Genomic DNA, 28,000 nt, shown 5'->3' with positions numbered 1-28,000 from the left:
AAAGAAAATCTACAGATAACAGCTAGGTTTCAAACTTTTATTTGCAGGATAGACAAGCTACCTGACATCTGTGTGTGGGAAACAATAAATAAAATAAATATTAAATAATAAGGGAAAAAACCCAACTTTTTGCAAAACACACAAGTGTAGGGAACACGCAGAAATTCAAAATCCAACGCCGACCAGTTACCTATCAATGCAACCGGCAACATGAAGTCACTTAAATTAGCTAAGGTTAGCAAAGGGTTCAGCTGTGGGCTTGGATACGCATGTCATGCCTTTGGGAGCAATTAAGGACATGATTCACAAAGCAAACCACTCTGCTAACACCACCCTCCCCCCACTCCAGTACAGGTAGCTGAGCCCAGGCAAACAGCCATGCGGTCCTGGGTGGGATTCTGCACAATCCACAGAGCATGCAACTGCTTGCAGCGCTTCCCCATTCGTGGCCCAGGGTTTTTTGGTTTTGTAGATTGCAAACTGGAAAAAGGTGGCATCGCAGCCTCATCCAATTCATGGCTTCTTAAACCTGAATCAAAGCCCTACATTCTTCTACACTTCAAGTCTCTGCTAGTAAAGTATAAATATGTCAAGTTAGAGGTGAATAGCCTCTCTAGCACACACACAAACACACACTCAAAACAAGATTGCAAAGTACTAGTTTGGAATGAACAGCAAAATAGGAGGTCTATTTCATGTCCAGCCTTTTGGCATTTCATAAGTACTAAATGAGACAGGACCTTTGAGCTGAGTCTAGATTCTTCTTATTAAACAGTTCCTAAAGGGGACCTCTAAGAACTTTAAATTGGCTAGCGGACTATCTGCTAAGTGGTTACATTTCCAAAGTCATACCAGGGAAAGCAAGACGCTTCAAGGGATACTGAATCCTTGTTGTATCCTATCAGAAGAACACCTACTTCACTCTCCCCACCCTACAAAACCTTGCAGCGGGACTGCAGTAAAGTCGCAACCTTAGGCATATTTCATTAAAATAACCTGCACCAAAATCAATAAAACTTACCAGGATATTGTGGAGGACTGAGATGACCTTTTTTAAATCTGGCCAGGGCCATGTAGTGGTCACAAGCCTTAACCTTTCTGCATTATAAAGCGCACTACTAAGGCTGATCTACACAACTTGTGACTCACCAAGCTGACTATAAGCCACCAGGACATGCCTGGGATTACAAGAATGGATGGGGTGGCAGAGCGGGGAAGCTGTTAAGCACCTGCCAGGTTGGTGGGTTGTGTTTGGCTTGGAAGGTCACATGTTGCACAGGTCTCTAACTAAGGCAACTGACAAGGACTCCAATAAAAAGGGATGCACTCATTCCTTGCAATGGAAATTGACTTGCTGCAGACATAAACTGATTCAATATATACAACAATCAACATTCCACAATAACATCAGTCTCTGTCTTCAGGGAGACCTACCGTGTAGGAATGGCGACTTATCAAAGCAAGGAAAATGCCATACAACTTAGCATCCTTTGGACAGCAATGGAGGCACCCAGCTAGACAACTAGCTGCAAGACTGCCACCTTAAAGGCAGCTTGGTCTACTTCAGAAACCTCAAGGCATCAGGAGGAAACAATCATGTCAAAATAAAAAGTATCTGTGCGGGCGGGGGGGTATGGGACAATTATATATTTGCTCATCAGGATTGAGCAGCCGGTCTAGGATTTCCAACACCAACGTTGAGAGCTACATGGCAGATAGATGCATATATTTTGGGTTAAATGCAGAGAGCTTTCCTAATGGATACAACTTATTACAAGCTATGAGCTGCAAGGCCAAAGCAAAAAGATCTCAGTTCTCTACAGTGATGGCTACAGCCAAACCCTGCATTTTGCCCTATGTGTAGATGTCAAACAGTCAGGGATTTTGTAACTGTAAATTATTTTTCAATTATATATTAAAAAACACCACGCAATTAATCCCAGCTTTCCTAACAGCGATGAAAGTGTTTGTCTACAGTCGCAAGCTTCCTGTGGTCTCACTGAATGCTACAGGAATCTTCTCTGTATCTTACTGAAGTTCCACTTTATCTTTCCACTTCATCTCCTTTTCCAACACCACTTCCTTTTTGTTACAGACACCTATTCGAAAGAAATATATCCTCAGGCCAACACAGAAGGGAAAAGGGTCAACTCTGGCTCATGCTTCAAGTTCAATTACAGGGGGAAAGCCTCTCTGATTAGCCTCATCTCAAAAAAGATATTGTAGAGTTGGAACAGGTGCAGCAAAGGGCTGCAAAGCCTTTCTTATAAGGAAAGGACTCTGTTGCTTGGGGTTTTTTTTAGTTTGGGGAGCAGGGAATTGAGTAAGGGGAAACATGAAAGAGGTTTGTAAAATTATGCATGGCGCAGAAGAGATTCTGGACAAACTGAAGGGAAGTACTTCTGGACACAATGAATAATACATTTATGGCATTCAAGATGATGGCCACTGGTTTAAATAGTTTTATAAGGGGATTAGACAAATTCATGAAGGATAAGGCAATCAACAACTACTCATGATGGCTATATGAAAGCTAAGGGAGGAATTCAACATTGCAATTAGGTGATTACTCCATCAAGACAAGCATTTTGGGTTGCCTCGTGAAATAATCCCCCCTTTTCTCCCTCTGCATGCTGTTCCAGGGGTTCTCCCAATTCCACAGGAACTAATTTCAGAGGGTGCAAAGCGGCAGCCCTTGCACAGGGCTTCCCTTGATGGGACTCATTAGTTGAATCCCACTCTCCACGTTCAGATGCCATGTGTCTCTTGAGAAAAAAGGTAAAGGTGAAAGAACCCTGGACGGTTAAGTCCAATCAAAGGCGACTATGGGGTTGCGGCACTCATCTCGCTTTCAGGACGAGGGAGCTGGCGTTTCTCTGCAGACAGCTTTCCGGGTCATGTGGCCAGCAGGACTAAACTGCTTCTGGCACAATGGAACACCGTGACGGAAACCAGAGCACACGGATACACCGTTTACCCTCCCACCACAGCAGTATCTATTTATCTACTTGCACTTCTTGGCATGCTTTTGAACTGCTAGGTTGGCAGGAGCTGGGACAGAGCAAAGAGCTCACCCCATTGCAGGGATTTGAACCGCTGACCTTCTGATTGGCAAGCCCAAGAGGCTCAGTGGTTTAGACCACAGCGCCACCCGCGTCCCTACTGTCTCTTGAGCAGCAACAATGGAAAAGGACTATCAGTTTCATGTCCTGATCAGTTTCGTGTCCTGCTTTTCAGAGGAATCTGATTGGCGACTGTGGAAAACAGGCTGCTGGTATACAGGGACCTTTAGTTTGATCCAACAGGAATCTTCTTACGTTCATGATTGTATATATCCATCTGCAAGAAGGAACATGATGTGAGTATGCTGTTGGCCCAAACCAGACACTAAATGGAGTGGACCATGTCTGGGGGTGGGAGAGAACCCCTTCCAAACAGACTCACAGAGGGGGGAAACCCAACTGAGCACACAAATCAAGTTACTGAAATGAAAATCTCAACAAATACAGCACACCAGCTGCTATTGCACACTTGGAACACTTTCCTCCCCCCCCCCCGATAATCAACACAATAAATATTTCAGAACCATGTCCTTATTCAGAACCAAGTCCGACCCTGAGAAAAATTCTCCATGATGAGCATTAGAAATCATCCGGAATGACTCCAACACCTTCAACCCCTGCATCTTCCTTAACATACAGCTGCTCAAGACCCCCTTACAGAAAGTTTACCTATTATTATGTACTTAAGATGACGACCTGTGCCTGTGAGAAGAAGAAGAAGAGTTTGGATTTGATATCCCGCTTTATCACTACCCGAAGGAGTCTCAAAGCGGCTAACAATCTCCTTTCCCTTCCTCCCCCACAACAAACACTCTGTGAGGAGCGACAGCTTTGCCCCATATAGAGAACCACCTAGAGACACTTTCTGAGATCAGTTTTGCTGCTTTACGAGGAGATCTTGTGACAGCAGGTGGGCAGGTGCCAGGAACAGAGCTGCAAACCCAGCTCAAGGAGAAGAACTGCATTCCAGCGGGGGGAAATGGCTCAGGATGAAGAAGAGCAACAAACCTGGAGGCTAACTGACTGCGCATGCCATGGGGAAGGCTCGCTCAGAGACCTAGAACCAAAGCTAGGCATTTAAAAAAAGATGCAAGTGAGAACTGCACCCTAACAACCAAGCCACGGTAATTTCTCCTGCCTTGCCAGTTCTCTTTCGCAGTGCATTCCAGACCATACCTCCCTATCCAGTCTCTTGTTTTCTCCAGTCTAGGCTGGAGCGCAGCTAGCAATCTCTGCTGAGATATGCGGGAATGGGGGGGAAGTGGGAGATTAGAGGGCTGAAAATGGCTAGTGCAAAAAAAGTTTCTTCCAAGTCCACGAAAAGGCATCTCCAAGCACTACAGCTCCACATGTACGCTGCTGTAGGATTTGTCCACAGTCCATTCGCTTTGGTCCTCGTCCGCACTGTTTGTATATCGAGCCATCTCCTCTTGGAACTGGAGCTGCCGCCTCTTGTTGGGATCAACGTTGATCCAGTTGTTGGCAATCCACTTGGTTCCTTCAGTGACCAAGCAGCCTCCGTGCAAAGAATATTCATCTAGGTCGCCAACCCAGCCTGCAAGGAAATAAGAACCCATGAACCACTCCTAAGAGAAGCCGGGTTTCACACGACAACAGCTCAACCCCTGGGATTTCCTCCAATTCTTGACCCTCGGCTGGCAAATTGGCACGAAGGGCAATGCAGCCCAGACAACCTGGCAGACGGTGGCCACAAGAGGACATATTACCTTCTCCATCTGACAGGTAATTGTACCAGAAAACAGCAGTTCCTTGAAGGGGTTTTACACGTAGGTTTCCCTTATCACAGTGTTTACGAGTGTCGCGTAGGTCAATATCATTCTGGATGAGAGACTGGGAGAGAAAAAGGGTAATAATGCTTATTGTGCTGCATGCCAGGAAAGTAACAAATCAACCACAAATCAATCAATCAATCAATGCACAGGAACCTCCTATACTAGCATTACATATGTTCCCATTTACATAGAACAGTTCCATATTTTTTCAAGCCATCTTGATTTTAAGGAGAGGCGGGATTTTTTAAATAAAAAAAACCCCTCAGAAATGAAACAAACCATATAGATCATTTTATAGTTATAGGATGTTTGCATACTTCACCTGTCATGCTCAAGTACATATATTTTGAAGTATGTTCCACTGAAATTAATGGGGAGGTGTGCATTGCAGGTGAAATAAAGCATCTGGCCTTAAAAAGAGTATATTTAAAAATCACAGTGCTAAGACACCAGTGCATGGAGAGGGAGGTAGCATTGGTGCTGTTTAGCAGTTGAAGGGCTACTTCAGTGCTTTCATGTTTGCATGGTAGAGTAAGGGAGCATTCACCTCACTTCTAGAGAATAAAAAAAAGGGGTGGGAATCTTTTAGAAGTTCAGAAAATAACATGGACTGGTGGTTGAGCACGGATTTGTTTTGCACATCCAAAATCTGTAGCACAAAATAGCCAGTACATTCATGCTACCATATGCCATATAATAAGCTGCAATTTTTCTAGAAACAAAATGTTGCTAACAGAGTGCTGAGAGGAAGTGATTTCCTTGTAACAGGGGTGTTATCTTGAATAAAACCATGTGGATCCTATCGTGCCATGAACTGACACACCTGGAGGCATCATTGGACTTCCCTTATCAGATTAAACACTTCCTATAATCTTGAATCACAGATCGTGAAGCTGAGGCTCCAATACTTTGGCCACCTCATGAGAAGAGAAGAATCCTTGGAAAAGACCCTGATGTTGGGAAAGATTGAGGGCACTAGGAGAAGGGGACGACAGAGGACAAGATGGTTGGACAGTGTTCTCGAAGCTACGAACATGAGTTTGACCAAACTGCGGGAGGCAGTGGAAGACAGGAGTGCCTGGCGTGCTATGGTCCATGGGGTCACGAAGAGTCGGACACGACTAAACGACTAAACAACAACAATAATCTTGAATTAACTAAAAAGATGCCCTATATCTATAGCAGAGCTTTCCAAACTGTTCATGTTGGTGACACACTTTTTAGACATGCATCATTTCACAACATAGTAACTCAGTTTTGCGACACAGTAATTCAGTTTTAATAGCAAACCAGAGGTTAAACTAACCCCTTTCCAGCCCTGGAATGAGCGTGGGGAGTGTTCACACAACACGCCTGCATGCTGCAGCTGATACACTAATGTGTCACAACACACAGTTTGGAAAGCTCTGATCTATATCTATGGGCAATATTACAAATATTCCATAATACCATTAAAAGAGCAGCAAAAGTGCAACAAGCATTGCAGTATCAAAAAGACAGGATCCAGTTTAATGATCAGGGGAACCCAGGAGTGGGGAAACATCTTTAAAAGATTTCTGAAGCAGGTAACTGCTGGTGTTTCCTAAATGGTAGCAGGGGGAGCATTGCAAAGAACAGGGGCAATAGAAGAAGATGCCCCCTGTAACACAGTCACTAACAAAAGGTCTGCATATTATCTCAGCCGTCTACCAGGTGTTTGTGTATAACACAAGTACGCAAAGAAAACGGAGTTTTCCGAGAAAAACAGGCCACAAAGAAGGACAGAACCTTACCATCTCTTCATAGGTCCTATTGTCAGCTATCGGAAAAGTGGTCTCTCCTCCTCCGGTCACGTTATTTAGGTAGAACAGAACTGTCACGTAGCTGTGAAAGGCAGGGGCCATTAGCACAGGTTAGGCTTCAAAGTTATTGAAATTGCTTAGCCCTCCCCTTCCGGTTTGCAATGCAATGAAATACTATGCACATCTACTTGGAAGTTACGATTTCATGCCCACCTACTCACAAGTTAATCCCCCATTTTTGTGACCTAGGCTGCAATCCTATATGAATTCAGTGGGACTGACATCCCATAATTCCTACATCAGTCTCTCGTGCCAACTCATAGGTCAGAAAGTAAAAACATGCTCTGTTCTGTGCCCCCACCCTGAGCAAATGTATACAACAAACAGCAAACCAACTGAGGTTATAGAAAAACAGACCTTAGGTTTAGAGCAGAACCATGGTTATAGCTATAGACTCAAATAATACCAAGACAGGCAGAGTAGGACTCAGAGAAATTGTGCCCCTGTCTATCGCTGACAGTCTTCAGGTGCATAAAAAGCCTCCCACATAGAGAAGCATGATGTTCTGGAGGAATATTTGACTGAGCATTCCTCTTCATTAACTTATAACTGGAAAGCACACATGCATTCTTTTGACCTCTCCATGGTTAAGGGAGGCCACCTGATTTGCACTTGAATGCTTATGTCCCTAAAAACATGATGGAGTCTCTGTTTCAGAACAAAACATGGAGCAACAGGGGAAAAACAGATTACAGATGGTTGGTTTCCTCTTCAGGCTCTAGACTAACCGGCATGAGGTCTCAAATGGAGCAGTTTCATTGGCAATCAGTTTGGTGTGACTGCAGGCAGTCTCAGGGAAGACTGGTCCACTGTCCATGTGAGCATGGTAGTGCCCGCCTTGGTCGTATCGCACTACCTGCAGGGGTTCACTGTGCTCCACAATCTCAGAGGGCAGACGGGTTAAGTGAATCACCCTAAAGGAGAAGCAGAGACATGCCCGTTGAACTATTAAACTATACTTGCTACTAAACCAATGTCCCCAACATGCCACTGTCATCCCCTTTGCCCTGGGATAGGGTACTTGTTCACACATTGCACTGATCGTAGGTATAAGCTGTCTCAACACATGTAACTTAAGTGCTTAAGTACACAGGCTGTATACGTGTTGAATGTTACTAACTGTACAAATGCACAGCTCAGCACAGATCATACACTTGTTGAATGTAACATGTGTACACCTATAGGGACTGAAATGTTTTACTTGACAAGTTCAAGATGGTAAGCAACTGGCATTCACAGCAGCTATCTAAGTCAATGATAAAGAATATAATTATGCTTTTTATTATGTTCTTATGACTGTGCTCCAAAAAAATGTGTTCTTAATGTTGTGCACCGCCCTGGGATCTTTTGATAAAAGGCAGTATATAAATTGAATTAATCATCATCATAATACAGTGGAACCTCAGTTTATGAACACCTCGGTTTATGAATTTTCGGTTTATGAACGCTGCAGACCCATCTGGAACGGATTAATTCACTTTCCATTACTTTTAATGGGAAAGTTCGCTTCAGTTTATGAACGCTTCAGTTTATGAACAGACTTCCGGAACCAATTACACCCATGTTTCAGTTTATGAACGCTTCAGTTTAAGTACTCCGCGGACCCGCCTGGAACGGATTAATCCACTTTCCATTACTTTCAATGGGAAAGTTCGCTTCAGTTTATGAACGGTTCAGTTTATGAACAGACTTCCGGAACCAATTGTGTTCATAAACCGAGGTACCACTGTATTTACATTTGCTCCTCCTGTGGCATGTGTGTGTGTGTTTGTGTGTGTGTAAACACACACAGAGAGATCTTTTCAATGTTTATTTACAAAACATAATTGGGATTCTTTTTTATAAGACAATGGATTTGATCACTTGTATGATCAAATGGAAGAGAAGCATCTTTCTGTTCTCTGTCACGTTGTTTCCTTTGAACGCAGAAAACCCTGCCTCACACATAAAGAAGCATGGAAGTTAACCTCAGGAAGGACGGTCACTTTCACTATCATCTAAGCATTTTTTGCACAAAAAAACCCAACCCTAAAAAAACAAAAGGAGCAGGTGCTTTCAGGTTGCAGCCCTAAGCAGGCTTTCTAGGCAGTCTCGATGAAGTCAATGGGACTTACTTTAGCATAAACATGCTTAGGACTGCACTCCCAGTTCTGTAGGAAGAGGGTTCTACTGGTGTTAGTGCAAGTTTTCTTCCCAGGGCAAATGCCTACTGGGCAGGGGTGGGGGTAGATTTTCACTGGAACTGCAGCACAGGGGGAAAAGGTTAAAGCCTTTCCTGTGCACCACTATCCTCCTACATTGGTTTATCTTAAAGTAAAAACAAGACACGTTGAATGCACATACACATTTAACATACTGTCTAGTAGTTTGGCACTGAGCTGCCTCACTGCCTCACTTTGGCTGCATCACTGCGTGGTTAGGTGGTCAGGGAATGAAATTTTAAAGCCTTTTCAAAGTGTAACTGAGCATTTTAAAGTTACTATGCCCTCATCAGTAATCACATTCTTTTAGCACCTTTAAAGGAGCCCACGTGTGTTTAAATTTTAATTGATAACTAAAAAAAACCAGGCAATTCATAATACAGAAACACTTTTTAATCAGTTGAGAACTCTCTAATATAATAAAACCGAGCAGGATCCTAGTATGGCTGCTAGGAATGGCGATAGAAATCTCTCTGTTTTAAATATCTGGGAGTCCCTCTTACCTTTGCTGTATGGAGCGCATGACGTGGTGGGCTCCCTCGCCTTGATACAGCCATGTGTGCTGGCTGTTCCGCACCAGGTCACTCATCTTCACTTTTTGGCTGCCCATATACTTGTGGAAATCCCGAATGTTCAGCTGCTTAAACTCCTCCAAACTCAGCACACCTAACAGAAGAATGAGAAGAAAGCACAGGCTGACACTGCAGACCAGCATGCAGGTATTTGTCAACACGCTGCAACGGTTGACGCCAAATCAGAGCCAACCTCCTAGGAACCACTGCTATAATCCGCTCTCTCTTTAGCAGGAGGAAAGTATACCAGTTTAGATACATGTCACACACAGGACACCTTTTAAATAATAGCTGATGCACCACAGATGCCACGGGGAAGCTCTCATGAGGGGGAAATAACTATTTATGACCGGGGGGGGGGAACCAGGTGACTTAGCAAAGACGTTATGACATCTTATGACATCAGAAGAAAAAGGAAGCCAAGTGAACAACTAAAGCCAACAATTTGAGGGGGGAAATAAGACAAAACCCCATCAAAGAGAAAGATTCCTACTGCTGCTGTCACAGCAGTCGGCGGAGAACTGAGTGGAAGGGCTCTTTTCCCTCCCCTTGGAAAGTGAAAACACAACCATGACTTTTTAGCTGAGGGGAGCCAGGGTGCCTATTTCCCAGCTAGAGACCTAGAACAGGCACCCCCAAACTTCAGCCCTCCAGATGTTTTGGACTACAATTCCCATCTTCCCCGACCACTGGTCCTGTTAGCTAGGGATCATGGGAGTTGCAGGCCAAAACATCTGGAGGGCCGCAGTTTGGGGGTGCCTGATCTAGAAGGTTCTGAATGGCAGTTTAGTTAGGCATTGCTTGACTGCAGAAAGACCACCGAAGGAGAAGAATGCCCTTGAAATGAAGAGGCTGGCACCTAGTTCACAGCTTCCAGGTTACAAATACTACAGGTGAGCACTGAGGGACCAAAAACGCAACTGAAGCAGTGCATGCCCAGGAATTATTTGCATTATGACCGCTCCCAAAACCACGACGACATCAAGATGTACACATAAGGCACTGAACCATGCTGGCTCTCCATTGCGTATCGCAAGGTAATGGCACTAACTAAGCCATGCTTCTGACATGAAAAATATAGGAAGGACAGAAAAGGTTTGCCTGTTCCAATGTTCACTTGTGGTACCTCTGAAAATATATTTCAAAACTGGCTAAACACTCATTTGGGGAAACTGTATACCAATACTTGAATTTAAAATGGCACATGGTCCAAAGGAATTTTTTACCCTTTGGTCCTTGAGAGACTGGCGATCTTAAAAGTTTCCAATATTATCGCTTAGCTGATGGCTTCTGTCAGCCAAACAGGGAGAGAAGCAATTTTCAGTGGTTCCCCCTTCTGGTCTGCAGCCTCCCACACACTTCCCAAATGTGCTCCTGGGGGATGGGGGACCCTTCAGAATGGATTGGGGAGCCAGGGAGCTCACCACTGCTTGTTGTCCACTCAAGCAAAAGCTGCCAGTGTGCATGAGTCACATAAGGAGAGACACATGTGCTCTCCTGCTGGAGTGCATGGCCTTGACGATTTGCCTCTTTGCCTGTTTTCTCGCTGTCTGTGACACATCAGGAAAAGGTGACTAGGTGAGAGAGCCAGCTAGCCCAGGCCAGCATCACGGGTGGCTGCCTCAGTCACTCTGGTAGAGCTGCCCCTTTCCCTTCCCAGCGCACTGTGACTGAACGTGTCCTGGATTAAGTAACCATAATGAGCCATTGCATCCAAACCAGGAACTAGGGTTATAGGGCTCAAAACAAACCGGGATCATAAACCAACCAGGCTACTAGCCACAATGGCTGTTTCTACCTCCATAGTCGGAGGCAGCACACCTCTGAATGTCAGCTGCTGGGAATCACAGAGTGCTGCTGCACTCGGGTCATGCTTTCAGATTTCTTACAGGCATGTGGTTGGCCACCATGCAAACAGGATGGAAGATGCAGATGGGGCACTGACCTCATCCAGAAGGCTCTTAAGATTCTGGTTATGCTGAACCTGGTAACCAGCGTTTCCTGGTTCAGATATAATAGGAAAATACGGCTAATCAATCTCTCTCTCTCTCTCTCTCTCTCTCTGTGTGTGTGTGTGTGTGTGTTCAACCACAGCACATGAAGAAGGGGGGCGAGAAGGGACTCTGCAAGGACAGTGCGCTCAGGCACAAGACTTGTGTGTATCTCGGCATAATATGCTGAGATATCTGAATTGGTCCTATACTTCAGTACTGCAAGTTTGGCATTGGTGGTCCAAATGCTGTGCACACATGAGTAACTAAAATAAGAAACTGGCAAGTCTATCAATGAATGAGAAATACTGAAAGCTTCAAGTCTAGGTAACTAACTAACTAACTAACTAACTAACTAACTAACTACCATTGTATGTGCATAATAAATTGGAGCATCATATACAGGGAGCACCCAAATGCTTTCTCTGTGTACTGAGCAAACAAATATGCCTCTCTAGGGAGTACTGGGGGCACAATAGATATTTTGGAGAAAAGGGGACATGATTAGAGGCTTAGATGAAGGGACAGCAATGTAGGTTATAGCAGCACTGCCCTTGAGCGCTGGAGTTCTACAGACACTTCCATGTTTCTGTTCCAGCCTCCTCCCCACCAGAAAGGCTAAAGGTTTTAAAAACAAACATAAACCCCAATTTTGTTATTGACGCTAAACTCTAATCAAATTGCCATGTACACACAAACACCAACAGAACAATGGTCCTAGTCTACACTTAATTCCCTTAAGCGAAGGGAATAGATTTGGGAGGAGAGGTCAGCTTAGGACAGCCATGATCATCATTTATTTCCAGTGCATGCACACTTTTTCTACCCACTATTCCATCATCAGCTTCAGCCTTCCTTGATCTAGCACCACATCCAGGTTATGACCCTTGGGCTTTCTTGCTGCCACGTTGCTTACAATGGAAACAGCAGCCCTCAGAAAGTGAGGACACCCCAGACAGGGCACCGAGACCTTAATTGAAGCTCTTTAGTTCAGTGGTGTTTACAGTGCTGAAAAAACCAAACAGTGCATCCTCCCGGGTCTCTGCCAAAGACGTCACGAGCCCAGAGGGCACCAGGGCAAGGGCTTACACACCGGATTTGGAGCCCCGTCCTCCATTCACCAAAGTGCTCTTTCCCACTCCAAAGCAGGGCCGTGCAGATCATCAGGCAACCTGGCGGTGAATGGGTGCACTCTGCCCGCTGACTTAATTTGATTAGGAAACGGAGAGGCGTTCAACTTGAAGGCACTCTAATTAGAGCAGGAGAGATCGCAGCGCACATCCGGGCCAGCAGGAGGTCTGAAGAGGCCAGCGGGATGCTTGAAAGGCTCCTGGAACCATCGAACCACTAGCCTAAAGCTGAGGGGCTGGTGGGGAAACTGATGGAGAAAATCGACCTCTGCTTCCAACTGCCCAGCAAGAAGCAGACGAAGAAAAGGCACTCTCTCAAAACAGTGGACCTTCAGTGCTGGTGGAGTGCATGCTGATGAGCATACTACACCTCCAGGCAACTCTTTTACTATTGAAGCAAAACAAATATATGATTTTGTACGCACACTGTACACATTGCCATTGCATTTACACCTTGCCCAGCCTGCCTCAGGCAATGCCTCTCTCCCTCTATATGAAGCTTCTTTCTATTTGTGGTGTGTTATGGGGCGGGGTGGGAAGATGCAGCAGGGCCTTCTTGGTCACAATTCCAATGACACGGAATCCCCCTTCATGCAGAAACTGAACTCCCGATCTGCACGTGCCTTTAATCATTTATTAATTAAATACTGCTTAGATGCCCAAACGGCTTCTAAGTGGCTTGCAACTAAACAATCAACACATCATTAAAATACACAACTGAACTGGTCCTCAACCGTAATAATAATAATAATAAATCAACACAACAACACATCCATTGGTGCATTTAAGCATTCTTAATATAAACAACAACAACAACAACAATTAGGACAGCTACAATGCACAGTGTATCAGAAGGCAGCATTAATCTCACCATTGCCATCTGGGTCTGCTTTCACGGCAGAGTACATCTCCCGGATACTCTCAGGCGTCATCCACCTGCCGTTTCCTAGGCGAGTGTGTGTCAGTACCTGAAATTGCAAAGAGTTTGCTTTCTTGGCAACTATGGGTGAGAATGTAAAACTGAATCCAGCGTATATCCACACACACACACTTGGGAGAACTTGTACTGTGTTGCAGGGTGGGTGGGTGAAAGTTCAGTGGAAGCCCATGCTTGTTCCCATAGCCCTTATGCTATGGTTTAGCTGCATTACATCTGGCCATATGTGGTGGGCTTCCAGAAGAACAATAAAGTACTGGAGCGCAGATAATTATTTTTTCCGGCTTGATTTGGCAATCTATCCAGCTGTGTTTAATTAAGTGTTGTTAAAGGTTTGAGATCCACTTATAAGCGAGCATAAGTTTTATATATTCTAACAATTCTCAAACTTTAATATTCAAAAACTTGGAAAAGTAACTGAAAAGCAAGAAAGCTGGCAAAGAAATGATGGGAGCAAGAAGTTAATAGAAATCTAAGAAACCTAAACAAACAAGAACAGATGCTGAAAAGCTGGGAATCAATGATATGACAGTTAAGAGTTTGCCAATAAGGAGAATAAATGTTTGGCATTATGAATCAAGAATATAAACCCATCCTCTTCTCAGTACCTCCTTGAGCTGCAGTTGTCCATCCTGGTTGTGGTCCAGTAGATTAAATATATCCATCTGGCTGATATCTATCATTTCGATTGCTTCCTCATAGTCTTCTGTGGGCAGAATCTGACTCTTCTGCAGCCCTTTCAGCTGAGCCAAGTGGATAATTAACTTGCATTCATCCTCACTCAGGAAGTCTGGAATTTCTACCAGGAGAGAAAAGTGAATTTGTCTATCAAAAGGTGAACACCAAACAACGCAAGCAGCTTTCTTAACATTTTCACATTGTGAGGGAAGAATATTAAAAAGAAACTAATACACATATAACCACCATCTTTGATAGAATCAATGAAAAATTTAAAAACAGACACAGGGAACTAAACCATATGCTTGCCAAACCAAAAATGTTTTCAATTCATAGTGAGGATGCCTGCCTAAAGATTATTTCTCTGATTTGAACCTGGGACCTCTGCACATGAAATGTAAACTGTGCCACCTGGCTAGAGCCCCTGCTGGTATCTATGCTTTGGGCTGGAGAATGTGACTGCTCCGTGATGTGTCCAACTGCTTGCTGCTTGAGGGGATAGGGAAGAGAATTGCTCTGCGGTGATTATACTGTCTGTGGGTTTGGAGTCTCAACCTCTCTTGCCCCTAACACAATTGCTTTTGACTGAGCATGTGAGTGGAGCTACATTTGCTTCTCCTGGTGGGGCTCAAACTTCCTTATCCTGCTTCCCTACTTCTTGCCCTACTGAGCGAGCCCCTGGAGGCGGCTGCTGTCGACGTCTCCACTTGCTGCGTGTGCTGCTCCTTCAGTTCATTGGCAAAAGTCTATTGTCCTTGTCCCAAGAGGGTTGCGTTCCCTCTCTGCAGGCCTCTGGCCCAGGGTGCTCTGTGGGTGGGTCTCAACACAAGGATCTTATAAAACCCAGAGATGTTATAAAACATTCCAATGGTCTGTTGACTGCAAATAAATGCCGATTGATAATGCAGGGAATGGGGATCCTCAGGTCCAGGGTGGTCCACCAGGCCTGCCTGTCTAGCCCATGGGATTTCCCCCAGGCCACATGCCCCTCTCCTCAAGTTGCACGCATCCCCAGCTGTGCTCAGCATCCTCCTCCAGGGCTCTGGCATGGCTGGAATGTGTCCTTGAACTCCTTTCGCTTGCCTGGATGAAGGAAGGAGAGATAAGGGTGTGCACAGAACCTTCCAACTACAGTATGGCTGGAAGAATGCAACTTGCTGTACAGAGAACAGCCCCATCCAGTGCTCTGCCCAGCTTTGCCTCTGGCCACGTGTGCCATTGGCAAGCTGCTCCCACCCCACACATGAAGGAATGCAGCACCACACTGGAAAAGGTCCGTCATCCCAGCCTTGCGTTGTGCCCCACAAGCTGTTGTTGTAAGCAGCACAAGAGGAATCCGACTCCTCTCTGGAAGGGATGGCTGGGGACTGGCAGTGGTAAGGGCTGCTGCTGCCTGAGTCACAGGGCTGGTGGTGGATTATGGGTGCTGCACTGTGGGTGGTATTCAGCTATGTTTTACTCAGAGAGAACCACTGAAATTAATGAACATGGCTAGGTTAGGTGCATTGATTTCAAAAGGTCTGGGTAAAACGTCCATTGAATACCACTCCTTAATGCAGGAGTATGTGCAGGGGTCCTTTGTCTCTCCCCCTGTGTAGGCAGCATGTGGGCATCATCACTAGCTCACTGATGAACTTTGGCGGCGTTTCCAATAACACTGGGGGCTTGCTTGGAATTCTAAAGCCTGTATTTTTCCCTCTCACACTGAGCAAGACACACCGCATCCTCCAAGAGGGTGGGGTGGGGTGGGGTGGGGTGGCATTTCTCTCTCTCCCACCCCCCACCCCGTGATTGGCATATACAGAATTCCTCTGCCTGGTATTAAGATTTAAACAAAAGGCACTATTAAAATCTGGCACCTTTTATAGCTTTGCTGCTTTTATTTTGTTCATCCTCAAGACTATCCCATGAAATGCAATCTTAACTATTCCCACTTGGTGAGCGGGGCTTGGGGGCATAGCTGCCAAGTTTTCCCTTTTCTCACGAGGAAGCCTATTCAGCATAAAGGAATTTCCCTTTAAAAAAGGGATAACTTGGCAGCTATGCTTGGGGGTGGCAACTTCCACAATTCCTTGATGGATGCAGAAATTGAACTCAGATCTAAACCGAGCATTTTATCTCCTGATCTACATTTGAAGAAGTGAGATGCACAAAGATGAATTCCTTGTGCATCTTGATTAAAAATTTAACTGAGATTTTACTTGGCACGAAGCTAGGAAAGTTGAAAGACTGCTACCTACTTCATGGGAAACAGAAAAGCAGAGAGCGCAACTGGCTATGGCCATGTTAACCCTTAACAGAGAATGCTTTCTGTTACAAGGAGCGTGTAAATCCTCTCCTCAGCTACCCCCAGCTATTAGTCAGAGTGGCATAAAACAAATTAACAATGAGCCAACACAACAAGCAATGCCCCCTAAGGCTCCGGGAGACCTACATTAAACTCCAATGAGATGACAATAAACGTTTTCGACAATTACCCAGGAATAGAGCTATCCACTCGTGTTTCACAGCAGCTCACTTCATGCCAAAATAAGAAGTACACCACCACCCACAATTAATTTCCTGTGCTATGGTTAGAAGATAAAAAAAGTTTGCCAATTACATCCTGTGTGTAAACAATGACCCCCAATGTTAAAACTACCCAAACTGGGGGAAATGCCTCCAAAACAGTTAAGAACCAGAATCCATGGGGCTGGCACTCCCCACCCCCTTGCCTCTTTAAACAATGGCTGGAGCTCAACAAATGTCTCTTAATTAACTTTGTGATTGCTTTGCCACAAAACACAATAGAGAGGAAAACAAGCAGTGTTTAGAAAATGATGATTAATCCCTGGGTAGGGGGCAAGGGGGTGGGACTGAGGGAGTCTCAAACAATGATTCAATCAGAACTCCAAGATATTGGGAGGGGGGGTCCATTCAAGCTGGTTTGACTGCCCTCATTTCAACACCTGCTAGCCTAAGCCAAAACCTCTGAAAAAAGGCAAACAATCGGGGGCCACACTGGCAAAGAGAAGAAAACAAAAACCCAGTGACACGGGAGCTTAATGAGAATGCGCGAATACAGGGGTGGCCTCTCTGCTATAATAAACCAACCCCACCAGGAAACCCCCTCAGTCTAGATTCCCCTTTGGGAAGACAGAATTTAATCGGTCACATTTTGCTGGGGAGGGGCATGTTCGGAGAGATGAGGAAAGCAGCGCTTCACCACCATCCCAAGATGCTGGGCACACAACAGCCGCTTCTTGTCCTTTTGGGTTATCTGCTAATCTGGGACTTCCCGGGGTGTTTTGGAAGCTACAGAAGAAGCTCTTCCAGGTGCACATTGATTCCAAGAAGCATGGCTTTGTGTTACGACATTGGGTACACAGAGATGAGACTCCCCAACCTGCTGGACCATGAGACTATGGCTGAAGCAATCCAGCAATCCACCAGCTGGCTGCCCTTGTTAGCCAGAGAGTGCCATCCGGATGCCAGGATCTTCCTCTGCTCCCTCTTTGCCCCAATCTGCCTGGACAGGTAAGGGCACTTCAGAGTTTACTGTTAAGTTTACTGTTAAGCGTAGTTTCATTTGCTCTTGTTCTATCTTGTCCCTCCACTCCAACCAGCTTCTGACCTTGCAATAGCTACATGGACATCCCAGCTCCCACTTCCCCAATCCTGGATCTCCCTTTTGCCCTTTGCTTTATATGCTCCGGCTATTTTCCCATACGCCGACTTAAATCAGTTTTTGCTTCAAGCAATCTGCAATGAGACTGTAAATGCGGTATTAGCTGCATTTGATACCTCCTCCACATTTGCAGTATTTGGCATAGTAAGTATTGGATAATCATAAACACGTTTAAGCCTTGTGTAAAAATGCTTGTGTGTAATTTATATGTAAACACTTCAGTCACTGTGAATAGAGCCAGCAATTGTCTTGCTGATGACTCAGCTCCTCTCAATATGACAGTGTGATTTGAAATCTGCTAACTCAATAAATCTAAGACAAGCACAAGACATTGCTGTCTGCTCTGCAATAGCATACTACTTGAAGAATGCCCAAAGTGCAATTTGCACCAACATTTTTACTGTTTCGGCATCAAGACGAGACCGATCAGTTTGCCCAGGATTCGATCATTCAATTGATCCATCAATCAAATCTGGGCTGGTGTTAGATGAGCAAGCTTTTCTCACAAGAGAAAAATGTGTTTTGAAAAAAACAGATTCCAAAGATCCATGAACACCATAGCTGTCAAGTTCTCCCTTTTTTAAAAGGGAAATTCCCTTATGCTGAATAGGCTTCCTCGTGAGAAAAGGGAAAACTTGACAGCTATGATGCACACACAGCTGGAAATTCTGAAACCCTGCCAGTCAGTGCAGACAACACTGAGCTTGATTTGTTTGTTTGTTTGTTTGTTTGGTAAGTAAGTAAGTAAGTAAAGGACTTAAAAGCCACCACTTTTAGGTACACAAGGTGGTGTACAAGAAATGCAAAACAAAACAACTTTATATAAAACCGGGATGGGGGGGCATTTTTAGAAAGTGGTTTGCTCCTTTTAAAATGAGGAAAAGCAAGGATTTAAAGCATAGTCAAAATTAAAAAATCTTAAGAGTTCTCTTAAAGGTAAACAAAGATGGGGATGTACCTATTTCCTGAGAGAGAGAATTCCATAAATGTGACACCACTGGCAACTTTATGCATCTTACCAACAGGCCAAAGAGCAGGGCCTCAGATGCTGATCCTTCAATTCAGAAATGCTTATACAGATGTAGACGGACTGCCAGGCAGTGCACAGTGCTGAGCTATATGGATCAATGGTATGACTGTACATAAGGCACCCTCCTAAAGATTCAAGCACTATAGCAGCAAAACCAAGCTAAAACTCTGTAATACTTAATTGCTCTGTTTCTCTGCCTGCACAAGGATGACAGTCACAAAAGCTAGAACAATGTGCTCCTCTTTGGTAGAAAATGAACATTTATCAACTCAGTAACAATATTACATTGGAATAACATAACATAACATAACATAACATAACATAACATAACATAACATAACATAACATAACAAACACAACACAACACAACACATAATGCCAGAAGATAGGGGAAAGAATTATCCCCATCTACTATGAACCTAGCAGTTCAAAAGCACGTCAAAGTGCAAGTAGATAAATAGGTACCGCTCTGGCGGGAAGGTAAACGGTGTTTCCATGTGCTGCTCTGGTTCGCCAGAAGAGCTTAGTCATGCTGGTCACATGACCCGGAAGCTGTATGCCGGCTCCCTCGGCCAGTAAAATGAGATGAGCGCCGCAACCCCAGAGTCATCCGCGACTGGACCTAACGGTCAGGGGTCTCTTTACCTTTACTATGGAATTTGGCTTCATCCTTCAATACACTAAGCAAGATGCTTGATCCTTGAATTTCTAAGTTTGAAGGCATGATATGTCCAAAAGTTTCCATTCAGTGCAATTTGGTACAAGGGTAATCATAATGAGGATCATCGGGGTGGTCTACAAAATATTAGGCAAACCTGAGTAACCCTTAACTTAAATCTCAGCATAGCTGATTGCAGTTAGTAAACAACAGAATGTTGCTATCAGAATGAACAACAATGATGCCACATTTCAGTGGGTCAATTGTCCAGTAGCATCTTGGAGACCAACTAAGTAGTTCTGGGTATAAGCACACAAAAGCTTATACCCAGAACTACTTAGTTGGTCTCCAAGGTGCTACTGGACATTTTTTTAATTTTTTTAAGAAAATACAAAACTATTCAAGTCTTCAAATGACTTTAGAATCATGGAGTAAGATGGGGTCTGCTCCATGAAGCAAGGACATCCAGAGCTAGAGCATCCCCAAGAGGTGGCTGTCCAGCCTCTGCTTGAGGGCTTCCAGCAAGGGAAAACCCCCCCCCTTTGTGGGTAATTGGATCCGGTGTTGGCTTGCTCTTAATCAGGCATCCCCAAACTGCGGCCCTCCAGATGTTTTGGCCTACAACTCCCATGATCCCTAGCTAACAGGACCAGTGGTCAGGGATGATGGGAATTGTAGTCCAAAACATCTGGAGGGCCAAAGTTTGGGGATGCCTGCTCTTAATCATGAATAAATTTATCCTAATGTTCAAACCTATTTTATTAAAATGATGCTTTGCTCTCCGAAATAAACCCTTCAAGGCTGACACTGAAATACTCTCTAATGCAAAGAATTTTGTTATTGTTTTACTATAAACACGAGCAGGCTTGTGTTAACAACCTAGCTTTCCAAAGTCACATGTCACAGCTGCTTACTGAGAGGGGGAGAGGGAGGCAGTGAGGAGCTCAGTATGAGCGCAGTGGAAGAAGCATCAGACTGTCTTCACTGCTGCACCCATACTGCACTCTCTGTTGCCTCCCTGTCCCTAGTAAGTGGCAGAGACACAAGTGTTGGGAAGCCAGGCCAGCAACTCCGCCCTGACTACAATACTGCTGTAAATATAACCACAGCAGCAGAAGCAGTGATGGTAAACAAAGAGATAAGGCAGAGTGGGGAACCTCTGGCCTTGCCCTTAGCTGCTAGTGGTTGCTCTAGGTCAGGCATCGCCAAACTGCGGCCCTCCAGATGTTTTGGCCTACAACTCCCATGATCCCTAGCTAACAGGACCTGTGGTCAGGGATGATGGGAATTGTAGTCCAAAACATCTGGTGGGCCAAGGGTTTGGGGATGCCTGCTCTAGGTAGCTTAACAGGAACTATGAATCATAGAATTGTAGAATTGGAAGGCACCCCGAAGGTCTTCTCGTCCAACTTTGCTCACAAAGTTTTGAAATGAGTTCATCTTTCTCTCTCTAGGCTCATCTACCCTTGCCAAAGTTTGTGCAAAGCTGTCAGGAATAGCTGTGCCCCAGTCATGGCTTGCTATGGCTACCCTTGGCCTGAAATCCTGAACTGTAACAAATTCCCGGAAGATCATGAGTTGTGCATCTCCTCAATCACGGATGAAAGTGCTCCAAGCAGAAGAAGTAAGGCTTTTTGCTGTTTGTACTTGTCATGGAACACATACACCCTGTCGCAACTGCACAATCTGGACAGAAATCCACAAAGCTGGGAAGGTGGGAGGGTGTTTAGATTCTAAGTGTTAAAGCTTAAGTCTGGCTTTTTCTCAATTCAGAGGAACCTGTAAGAGCCAAAAAAGCTTATGAAGTACCAACATCTTTTAATCGGGAAACTGAGAAAAAAACCATTCAAAACCGTACCAAGGTTTTGAACATAGATTTTACAGTTAGAGCTGTAAAAGTAACCTCTGAAGTTAGTTCTTCATAGCCTCCCCTATTACAAAGGCTCTTGGCAAGATACCTGAGGGAGATAATAATTATATCTATTTTTTTTAAAAAAAAATATTGTGCCTATTTAAAGTTGAGAGATAAAGACTTACCCAAAGTCACACCAGTTATTTCACATCAGAGTGTATGAAGTCACCAAGATAGCAAGCAACTGACCTATTTTCTAGAATCATAGAATGGAAGAAATGGAAGGGGCCACAAGAGTCATCTAGTCCAACCCCCCAAAATCTGCAACCATGAGTAGAGAACCCAAAATTCTCTGGGTTACATTAGGCTCAAACGAATTCTGTAACTTACGATGTGTTCCAGCAGTGCCCCAGGCCAGCTGCAGGGACTGTGAACTTGAAGAACCCAACTCTCCAAAGGACATCCTGGAAAACCTTTGCACCAACGATTTTGGTGAGTAAACCACTGCTCTCTGCCTCTTAATTGCTCGGACTGAGAAAACAGTCCTCTAGTCTCAGAATACAAGTCCATTGGCTCACCACATTTTCAGAAAGGGCAAAACTGGATAAGAGAACAAAGATCCATGACTGGTACTATTCTCTCTATAAATTTTGGCAAACAGCAGCTGGAGTGGGACTTTCAGTGGGAACATGGGGTGGGGAGAGTTAGCTCTCACGGCATCACAATCTGAGCATGGATCACTTCCCCGATTCCTGACTTCTACTTGCTAAAATTTGAAGAGGTGTGGAGTATGATCCTGGATCTCTAGTATGTTGTCTAGCATGGCTCTGAAATTTGCAGGAACTGTTTGGAAGTATGAGTTCCTTCATACTTGTTCAGACCCGTCCACCTGCCCCCTGTCATTTGCACACACTCTTCTCTTAAAGCAGGAGTTGGACTACAGCTTCCATCAGCTCAAGCCAACATAGTCATGGGTGATGGGAGCTGGAGTCCGGTAACATCTTAAGGGCAACACACTGGCTACCCCTACCTTAAAGCTATGGAGAAATGGCAAGCTGGTCAAAGGAAGTTACCTTTCTCCTTTATGCATACTAAAGCAAAGGACAAACAGAAAACCTTCACAAAATTAGCAGGCTCTTTAAATTTCAGCAGAATACCCCCCTGCTTCCTATTAAAACATGAATATTAAAAGTTAAAGGTTGAAGTTAAAAGTACATTGTGGTAGTGTCTAGCACTATTTTAATACACAAAAAACACGGGGCAATCTTACATAGTGCTTTAAAAAAGCAAGCAAATTATAAGAGTATATGTGTGTGTGTGTGTGTGTGTGTGTGTGTGTGAGAGAGAGAGAGAGAGAGAGAGAGAGAGAGAGAGAGAGAGAGAAGATGCTTGGACATCTTTGTTATCAGTGATCATCAGCCAAACTAATCTTCCTAAAATGAACTTGTTTTTGTAACGGAAACTGGGTAATAAATTCCGGAGATATGAGAATTTCACTGGACTAGAACCGTTGTCTAAGCTTGCTACACAAAGTGCAGAACAAAGGTGTACATCACCAGGAATGGGGAACCTTTGGCTCTCCAGAGGTTGCTGAACTACAATTCCCATTATCCCTGGCCATTAGCCATGCTTGCTGGCGGGTCAAAAGTTTCCCACCCCTAGTGGAGGTTGCAAGGCAATGGATAGCATCCATTCTTTGCATCACTAAAACAGTAAGTGAGGAAGCAGCTAAGTTACCTATTTTATTGGCAGTTTGATGTCTCTAGTCTAATGTGCATTTGTTCCAGCTGTGAAAATAAGGATTTCCAGGAAGAACAAGACCTCCACCATTGCTGACTTTGACCTTGACGCCAGGCTGGAAGTTCTGAAGCATGGCCCCCTCCTGAAGACTGAAACCCACTCCAAACTCCAGCAGTGGCTGAACTTAGATGCTACCTGTGTACACAACATTATGAGAGGCACAAACACAGGCGTCTATCTGATCTGCGGTGAGGTGCAGAATGACAAAGTTGTGGTGGTGAACAAGGCCTATGCATGGCACAAGAGGAACCGAAATCTACAGGCTGCAGTGCGGCGATGGAAACATTACAAGTGCCGGGTCTGAACTGCTTATACGCTCTGGTATGAAATGATAGAAAGATGCTCTCTTGTTTGTAGCTGAAAGGTCTTCTTCAGCATATCTGGAGCAGAGTTTAAAAAGTAATAGATACAGTCTATAGTAAAAACCATACACCACTGCACCAAGAAAGTAGTTTTCAAACTGCTCTGAGAAGCCCTGGAGTTTCCTACAAGCCTAATTGGGGTTTCTCAACGAGAAAATCAGTAATGGTTCACCAGCTTCTTTGAAAGACAGTTTGTCCACCATTGTAGATATTCTGCAGTGCTGGACTCTTTATCTTACTGCATGGGAAGCACCAGGAGACAAACCACAAGTACTTATAGTAATAGGCTGATTGCTTTACTTCGTCTCCTGCAAACCTACTTTCCTGGCCACTTCTTTCATCCATACCATGCAGGAATGGCTCGCCTGGTGGAACCGGAGCTTCAACAATAACCTTGAGGCAGCAGTGTTGCAATGGCTTCCTGGGAGAGCTGAAGTGGCAGCTAGGCTGGGGCTGAATGGGTAGACTGGTGGGTGCACGATTGGCTTTAGCAGTCTGCCTACACAGCCCTGACCTTGCTGCTGCCTCACCTCCTCCCACTACTGGTAAGTGGCAATGACTAGGCTGAGCTGCCACAGGCTCTGTCAAGCTGACCTGTCAAGCTGCTCCTGATTCCCCTTCATCTTCTACCCATCAGGCTTTTTGCCATCACCCATCCTTCCCTCACTCCAGGACATTTTATTTTGCAGTTTTACACAAAATATGTTAAAAAAAACACAAAATCCACACACTGCCTGAGGGACACCCTTGTGATCTGCAAGCTATGAATACTATGTATTTAGAAACTAATGATAGCAGTGTGTGTTCCTTAAAAATGCTGGTTGCATTAAAAGGATTTAACAAGAAAGATGTTTAGTTTCTCATTAAGACTTTCCTTTGAAAAAACACAGTTAACAACACAGGAATATTTTATGCAGATTTTTTTAAAACAAACAAACAAACAAAAACCTGTGGCATATAACTGTTCTTGCTAGGAGCTCCTGCTTCAAGTTAAATGTGTGTTTATGGAGTGCCTGTCATATTGCTGCTGGTTGTTTCTGAACCTCAGGCAATGCTGAGGTTCAGAAACAACAAATTCCTCAGGCATTGCTGACAACAGCAGTGCTTCCAAGAGGAGGATGAAAAATGGGCATGTGTGTGTACGTACACACACACACACACACACACATGTATTTCTTGCTGGCTACAGAAATTATTGTTACCTATCAAGCTCAACTGCAATTTGTAAACCCTCAATTAATACTATTCCCTGATGTAACCACTTCAATCCAGTAAAGATTGATCTATAACTGGTGGAAATGGATTAGTCAGGCACCAATGTAAGAGGAGTTGAGCATGTGTCACATCACCATTTTCTATCTTTGTACCTACCCCTACCCACCCACTTTCTCTTAAGGAGCAAAGAAGGGAGGGGCAATGAGAACTGTGGAGTTTCTATGAAATTTCAGCTGTCAACAGTTTGTGCATTCCTACATGAGAAAGAGGCAAAATCTGCTCTTCTAAACAGCGGTTAAAGGCAAAGGAATCTTGTCTTATTTTGCACCTGGTTACTCTAGAGAGAGCAGGTGAAAGACCATAGAACATAGTAAAAAAAAAATCAAAATCAGTTGGGGTTAAGAAATGGATCCTGGGTCTGAAAAATTAACAGACTACTGCTGTAAAGGATGTTCACATGTGCTCGGGAGCCACAGTAATAATTACTGTCATGTTATGGGACAGAGTTTCTGTGCCCAAAGGCAACAAAAGATGAGGCAATAAGAAGTCACCAAACTTAGATATATGGTACATCTCATTCCCTCTTCTACCAATAGGTCATCTGGATATATCTCCAGTAGCCTCTTTTTCTTACCAAAAAGGAGTGGTTTCAAGCTGAGAGTTTTCATGAGATGGATTTTGTTAGGAATCAGCTCCACCTTCTGTTTATGGCCCACCTTGAAAAGAAAGTAAAATAAATTAATTTTAACTGCTATACACCAAATATAGTTAGCTCCAGTATATGGTATCATTAGAGGCCTTTGGTCAATATCTTTACATACACAATGACCTGCTAAATCATGACATGGCAAATTCTGAAATACAAAACATCACAAAGCTCATCTACATGGTTCAAAACTATATGACATCAGCTGCTAGCAAATACAGGATATACTAGTTCTAGGCTCAGTGTGGAAGCAGCACTCACCACAGAAGGTTTAGGGTTCTTCTGCATTATCGCTCCTCTGCACAATAAATGCACAGTTTACACATCTGCCGTCACAGTGTGTGCACGAGAGAATAACACATCTTGCTAGCACTCAAATTTCATTACCTGCCACTTTGTTCCCTGGCATCTAACTGAAAATTTCACAAGGTGCTACAAGAGAATGGTTACTACTGACCCACCTGCATAGTTTTGACTACCATTAAAAAAAGTATTCTTTTAACTTTTACTTTTTAAATTACTGAAATTATTTTGCTGTGCCAATTGAATATAGGAGCTTTATTTCTTTAAAGAGTGGATATTGGCAGCAAAATTAACCTCCATTGCAACAGCATGGGGAATGTGTCCATCCATAATTATTGTGTTGATTCTAGCTGCTGCTGCTGCTGCTGCTGCTGCTGCAGCTTTTTGTTTTAATCTATTACCGTAGGCCAGCCCAACATCGAAACAAACCACATCAATCAGGCCAGTCTATACCGGTAGTACATCACATTATGCAAAGCATAAATCAATCCTAGCCGTGACAAATAGACAAACTCAACCCACAGTTTAAGTACTTCTCCCAATAATGCATGACTGCTCAAATTATTTAAAGGCTCAGATTATTTAAAGGCAAAGGCAATAAAAAGTTTTTTTTTAAAAAAAAATAACTTCATTATAAAATAAAATACTTGGGGAGGCAGCTGCCCCCCCACTATGCCCATTATCCCTAAATGACTTGTGTGATGATGTCCCTTGAGACTGGAGGGGTGTGTGACTGAGCGAGGACAGAGGAGAAAACTTTCTTTCCCCTGACGCAGTTTAACAGCTGCATAAAAATCAGAAACTCAGCAAGTGCAAAAAACTTTTCATATCACTGCATCAGCGTGCTGGGGAAAGCATCACCTTGGAGGGGCTAGACGGCACATAGCCCATTATGCTTCTTTTAAAGATCCTTCATGGGGTCACGAAGAGTCGGACACGACTAAACAACAACAAAGATCCACGAGGGCTTGCCACTTACCAGAACTAGCAGCCGCCGAAGGAGGAGCCGGCCCCTGTCGGGGCTGCAGCAGCAGTGGACAGGGATATTATATAAAATAATGTATGTTTCCAGACCCCCCCTCCCTTTGTAGGGTAACATTTTCTACAGGAACAGGGTTGACTTGACACCCCTCGGCCGATTTCCTGACGAGGGGGGGGGAAATCCCCCTGCAGCCCCATTACAAACAAACACAACAACGACGACGACGATAACAACCGGAACTCCCTAAGGGGCAACTCTAGAAAAAAAAGCCCAGGAAGCAAAAAGATTGTAATAATCACCATGAGACAAGGATGTTGCTGCATACCTCCAAATAAGGATATACCGTATGGCAGCTGAAAGCTGGGAGGGCAAGAAATAATTTGGGGGTAAGCGCAGGAAGTCGTCCCCGCAGCCCCCGAAACTGCTGGGGTTTTTTTGCACAGAAACCTTGGGAGGAGGGAGGTTTTTTTTTCTTTTCTTTTGGAAGGGTCGAGGAAAGTGAAAAACTCGCCCCTACCCTTGAAACTTTAAAAACAGCTGCAAAACGGAGACCTGCCCTCTTGAATGACCCCAAGAGAACAGCAGTGCTTGTTTCCATCCTCGCGCAGAAGATGGTTTTGGGACGCTACTTGCCTTGATGCCCTCGAGGCGAGGCAGGCTGTGAGGGCGAGAGCCTCCCGGGGAGGGGGAGGAGAAGGGCGGCGCGGGCGGGTCCTGTGCGGGGTCCGGGGGTCTCTCCTTGCCCGGCTCCGTCTCCCCGTCGTCGGAGCTGATGTGCACGAAGAGCAGCAAGCCCAGCACGTTGAGCACGTAGAGGTGCGCGAACACCATCAGCACCACGAAGTAGGGTCGGGAGCACACGGCCCTCCGCCCAAAGGAAGGCCCCGGCAGCGGGCGGGGGTCTTCGTCCGGCGTCGCCGTCGCCGCCGCAGCCACAGCTGCCCCCGCCGCAGCAGCCATGGCTAGGCCCGGCCCGCTCCGGCCTTGGAGTTGGGCACCGTTACCACGGCAACCACCCCGCGAATAGCGGCGGCGGCCGGGCAGGGGCTTCTCCGAGAGGGCTCCCCTCACGTCATCACGCACGAAGGAAGAGCGCGCGGCCGGGCCCGTTAGTTTGGCCGGGGGGGGGAGGAGAGTGGAGGGAAGGCGACTGTACGGCGCTGGCCAGGACGAAGTCCTAGAGGGTGCTGGCCTGTACTGTATAAGGGATTTTTTAAAAA

At 44.8% G+C, this 28,000-nt stretch overlaps 2 protein-coding genes across 2 annotated transcripts; one reads left to right on the top strand and one right to left on the bottom strand.

Moving 5' to 3' along the window:
* Positions 1 to 23: 23 nt before the first annotated feature.
* Positions 24 to 27,977, bottom strand: P4HTM (prolyl 4-hydroxylase, transmembrane). The gene is made up of 9 exons (XM_035106821.3): positions 27,414 to 27,977; positions 25,424 to 25,505; positions 14,136 to 14,326; positions 13,462 to 13,558; positions 9,401 to 9,563; positions 7,425 to 7,610; positions 6,628 to 6,718; positions 4,790 to 4,913; positions 24 to 4,617 (listed from the first exon to the last, which is right to left on the bottom strand). Exons 1-9 carry the CDS (start codon positions 27,738 to 27,740, stop codon positions 4,400 to 4,402), a joined length of 1,479 nt encoding a protein of 492 aa, XP_034962712.3. The 5' UTR covers positions 27,741 to 27,977; the 3' UTR covers positions 24 to 4,399.
* Positions 17,504 to 23,516, top strand: LOC148686987 (secreted frizzled-related protein 5-like). Its single transcript, XM_088664362.1, has 4 exons — positions 17,504 to 17,721; positions 21,015 to 21,184; positions 21,818 to 21,904; positions 23,200 to 23,516. The coding sequence occupies exons 1-4, from the start codon at positions 17,543 to 17,545 to the stop codon at positions 23,514 to 23,516; spliced, it is 753 nt and encodes a 250-aa protein (XP_088520488.1). The 5' UTR covers positions 17,504 to 17,542.
* Positions 27,978 to 28,000: the final 23 nt, after the last annotated feature.

This window comes from Zootoca vivipara, chromosome 2 (genome assembly GCF_965207765.1).
Source record: "Zootoca vivipara chromosome 2, rZooViv2.hap1.1, whole genome shotgun sequence".
NCBI classification, from domain to species: domain Eukaryota; kingdom Metazoa; phylum Chordata; class Lepidosauria; order Squamata; family Lacertidae; genus Zootoca; species Zootoca vivipara.
Note: the sequence above shows the minus strand (reverse complement) of the source record. Positions and strands in the feature narration are given on the sequence as shown.

Coding starts and splice junctions, on each gene's coding strand:
- LOC148686987 (XM_088664362.1), top strand. CDS start 17,543: ATGGCTTTGTGTTACGACATTGGGTACACAGAGATGAGACTCCCCAAC. Junction 17,722..21,014: donor GCCCCAATCTGCCTGGACAG/GTAAGGGCACTT, acceptor TTCTCTCTCTAG/GCTCATCTACCCTTGCCAAA. Junction 21,185..21,817: donor AAGTGCTCCAAGCAGAAGAA/GTAAGGCTTTTT, acceptor GTGTTCCAGCAG/TGCCCCAGGCCAGCTGCAGG.
- P4HTM (XM_035106821.3), bottom strand. CDS start 27,740: ATGGCTGCTGCGGCGGGGGCAGCTGTGGCTGCGGCGGCGACGGCGACG. Junction 13,559..14,135: donor GACAACTGCAGCTCAAGGAG/GTACTGAGAAGA, acceptor TTGCAATTTCAG/GTACTGACACACACTCGCCT. Junction 6,719..7,424: donor CCATTTGAGACCTCATGCCG/GTTAGTCTAGAG, acceptor TGCCTTTCACAG/CTACGTGACAGTTCTGTTCT.